This window comes from Teleopsis dalmanni, chromosome 2 (genome assembly GCF_002237135.1).
Source record: "Teleopsis dalmanni isolate 2A chromosome 2, ASM223713v2, whole genome shotgun sequence".
Taxonomy (NCBI): Eukaryota; Metazoa; Arthropoda; class Insecta; order Diptera; family Diopsidae; genus Teleopsis; species Teleopsis dalmanni.
The window spans coordinates 3,916,659-3,919,633 of record NC_051847.1 but is presented as its reverse complement, the minus strand read 5'-3'; the positions used below and the strand labels follow the sequence as shown (position 1 = coordinate 3,919,633).

General features: G+C 32.2%; 1 protein-coding gene across 1 annotated transcript; it reads left to right on the top strand.

Moving 5' to 3' along the window:
* Nucleotides 1–489: 489 nt before the first annotated feature.
* LOC119683839 (COP9 signalosome complex subunit 7-like) lies at nt 490–1,462 on the top strand. Its single transcript, XM_038097703.1, has 4 exons — nt 490–538; nt 657–877; nt 963–1,101; nt 1,167–1,462. The coding sequence occupies exons 1-4, from the start codon at nt 490–492 to the stop codon at nt 1,187–1,189; spliced, it is 432 nt and encodes a 143-aa protein (XP_037953631.1). The 3' UTR covers nt 1,190–1,462.
* Nucleotides 1,463–2,975: the final 1,513 nt, after the last annotated feature.

Here is a 2,975-nt window from a genome sequence, read left to right as displayed (position 1 = left end):
AATGGTACCAATTATAGCAATACGGGTGTACTTATCTGCTAACTTATAATATATATTTTAGAGCAGTTAAAGTTAAAGATGGGATTTTGCATTCAAGTAATAAACCCTTCTAAATAAATAATTTGAACGTTGTTAGAAAATATTGGCAATTTTAAATATAAAAAACCACAAACCAAAAAATATTTTCTGTTGTCTGTATAAAATTTCAAAGCTGATACTGAATTATTGCGAGTACAGAGTGCTACTTTAGCTGAATATAGTTCTCAATCAACATTCAAAATCCTTCACTTTTTAAAAATATTGAATCACACAATTTCTCTAGTTTTGTTATAAGAACGCCATACCACAAACATCAATTCATAGTTATCGGCTATCAATCCAAAAAAAGTTTGGTTTTCTATTGCATATTTTCGAATTTCAATTAAAATACCAAACCATCAAACTGAAGTGGAATAGATTTTTATGGCTCAATAATTGGATGAAAAAAATATGAAATTTATATTGTGTGCTTCGAGTTCTGAAGAATTGTTGGAGCACAGTTAGATTTTGTAAGGTGTGTCTGTAGAAAATTGTATCGAAATGACTTGATTCAATTGATTTTTCCAATATTTATATACCATAAATAAAATATACATGAGTCTTTTTTATTATTTCAGATATCATACGAGGAAAGTTGTTTCAAAATGAACGCATGTTTGAGGTTGAATTTGCTCAGGGCCGCGATATACCACCAGACTATCTAATAAAAATTGAGAAAATTCTGCAGGGTTGGCTTGATTCTTGCGACAAGACTTTGACTTATGTTGAGAATCAGGTTGAGGCTGCCAATAATGAAAAGGCAAAATGTTTGCAAAACAAGCTCCGCGTTGAAAAAGAGGTAAGTGAAATAATATATAAAATAATAGTTACGCTTGATTTCCACTTAATTCTTAATACATTTATATATATATATATTCCTGTAGATTACAAATATGCGAAAGACTATTAAAGCACAAATAATAGAACACGATGAAGCTATGTCGATTGAGACGCACGATAATACAAGTTCAACCTCTCAGGACGCACGTCGTAAACCATGTAGACCAAAATCTAATCGCACTGGTAAGTGCAATATTGAAAGGTTACAAAACTGCTTCCTTTTGTTAACTTGTTGTTCTTTATTAAAGGTTCCGTGAAGTACCCAAAGTAAATACGTTCAGTACAATATTTCGCTTTATACATTATAGTTTTTCGCGTGCTTATCAAATGTCAACATCATCAAAACCATACCAAATAAGAAAAAAAATACAATATAATAAAAACATAAAATGAAAGAAATTTTGCAGCTTAAACACGCGTCATCTGCATTCAACATTGAGTTTCAGCACTTGACTTTCAATTATAAAGCCAACAGCGGTATTGTTCGTCCTTACATCCTTGTGAAAAATTCAGCTTCACTTAATTTTTAAAATTTGGTTTTTATTTTATTTTCAGAATATCAAAATTTAAATAAAAATTCCTTTTATCTTAAAAAATTGCTTCTTAATATCAGTTGTCAGTGACGCTGTGACGCAGTGACGCAATGATGCAGTGCAGGGAAGTAAGAGTTGCACTTATTTAATAACAAAAAAAGAACTAAGTGATGGCTTTGCATATCTTAGAGAGTCAAATTTTTTTTGCATTAAATATAGATCGAATTCTGTGTCTTTAACATTAAGATTTCGGAAAGTTTTGTCTCAAACTAATTGCACCAAATTTCGATGAAAAACGAAAGTCGATGTTTCGTATTAACAATCTCTGGCAGCGTATAATTAAAAATTAATTTATGTTGATTATTTGGTTACCAATTTGGTTGGGCTTAATGAAATTGATATAAGAGATGTAAAGATCAATTTACGAAGGAATAAATTTCTGAAAAAATTATAAAATTTTTGTAGAAGTACGTTTTATATGTTGCTGACATCACTAAATAAAATTTCCTATAAAATTGAACAGGACACCTCGATATTTTTACTTTATTTATGGTACACAATAACTAAATTCACTAGGTTACCTTAGCAGGCAAATTATGATGGTGATTCTAAGAATGCACCTTTTTAATATAAAAAGATTTTGAACCTTTAACAGTTCAAACCTTTAAACAGAATATGGTTTTTAAGGGAAGGTTTTCTAGTTGACTTAGACCTTCTAGAAAGTATGTACATAACGTGTTTAATTACGTTGCGTTCCTTGCTATGCACCTCTGTTTTATTTATGTTATCTCTAGTCTCAGATTCTTAGTGCGGTTAGTGCCGAAGATACTGTTTTCTCCCACGTTTGCTACTCCTAGAAGTAGTTTAAGCAACAGAATTTAAAATCGTCTTCTGGGTTCACAAAATGATAAAATCAGTGAATTTCGATCCGGTAAATGCCAACGTCGGGATAAGGCTTATAGAGTTCATAGTTCATTTGATAGTCATCGTCGACTCGTAAGAGACTAAAATGTGTACCAAAAACACAGACCATACTTACTATGGTCGCCAGTAATCGGATAGCCCTCCGTGGAGTAGAAGATACTGTGTTCTCCCACGTTTGCTACTTCTAGAAGTAGTTTAAGCAACAGAATTTAGAATCGTTTTCTGGGTTCACAAAATGATAAAATCAGTGAATTTCGATCCGGTATATGCCAACGTCGGGATAAACCTTATGAGTAGTCCATTTGATAGCCATCGTCGACTCGTAGGAGACTAAAAAGAATACTAAAAACACACAGAGTAAGTATGGTCGCTAATAATCAGATAGCCCTCCGTGGAAGACCCTCCGTGTTGGTAATAGTTACATATAATATTATGTTTTAATTCACCGTTAAGCCCATTTACGCAGATTTCTTTTCGATATCAATAATATCAGCAGTAGTAGTATATGCCCAGAGCTGAACGCATTGTGCTAAATTATTGTGCTACACGATTCACATGAGTTCTGCGCATGACCAGTTCCATGATAAAATTTAAAAGATA

Bases quoted from the DNA above. Each gene is read 5' to 3' on its own strand.
- LOC119683839 (XM_038097703.1), top strand. From the start codon at position 490: ATGAAATTTATATTGTGTGCTTCGAGTTCTGAAGAATTGTTGGAGCAC. The intron at 539-656 runs GTTAGATTTTGT...TTATTATTTCAG, and splicing joins TGAAGAATTGTTGGAGCACA to ATATCATACGAGGAAAGTTG. The intron at 1,102-1,166 runs GTAAGTGCAATA...TCTTTATTAAAG, and splicing joins ACCAAAATCTAATCGCACTG to GTTCCGTGAAGTACCCAAAG.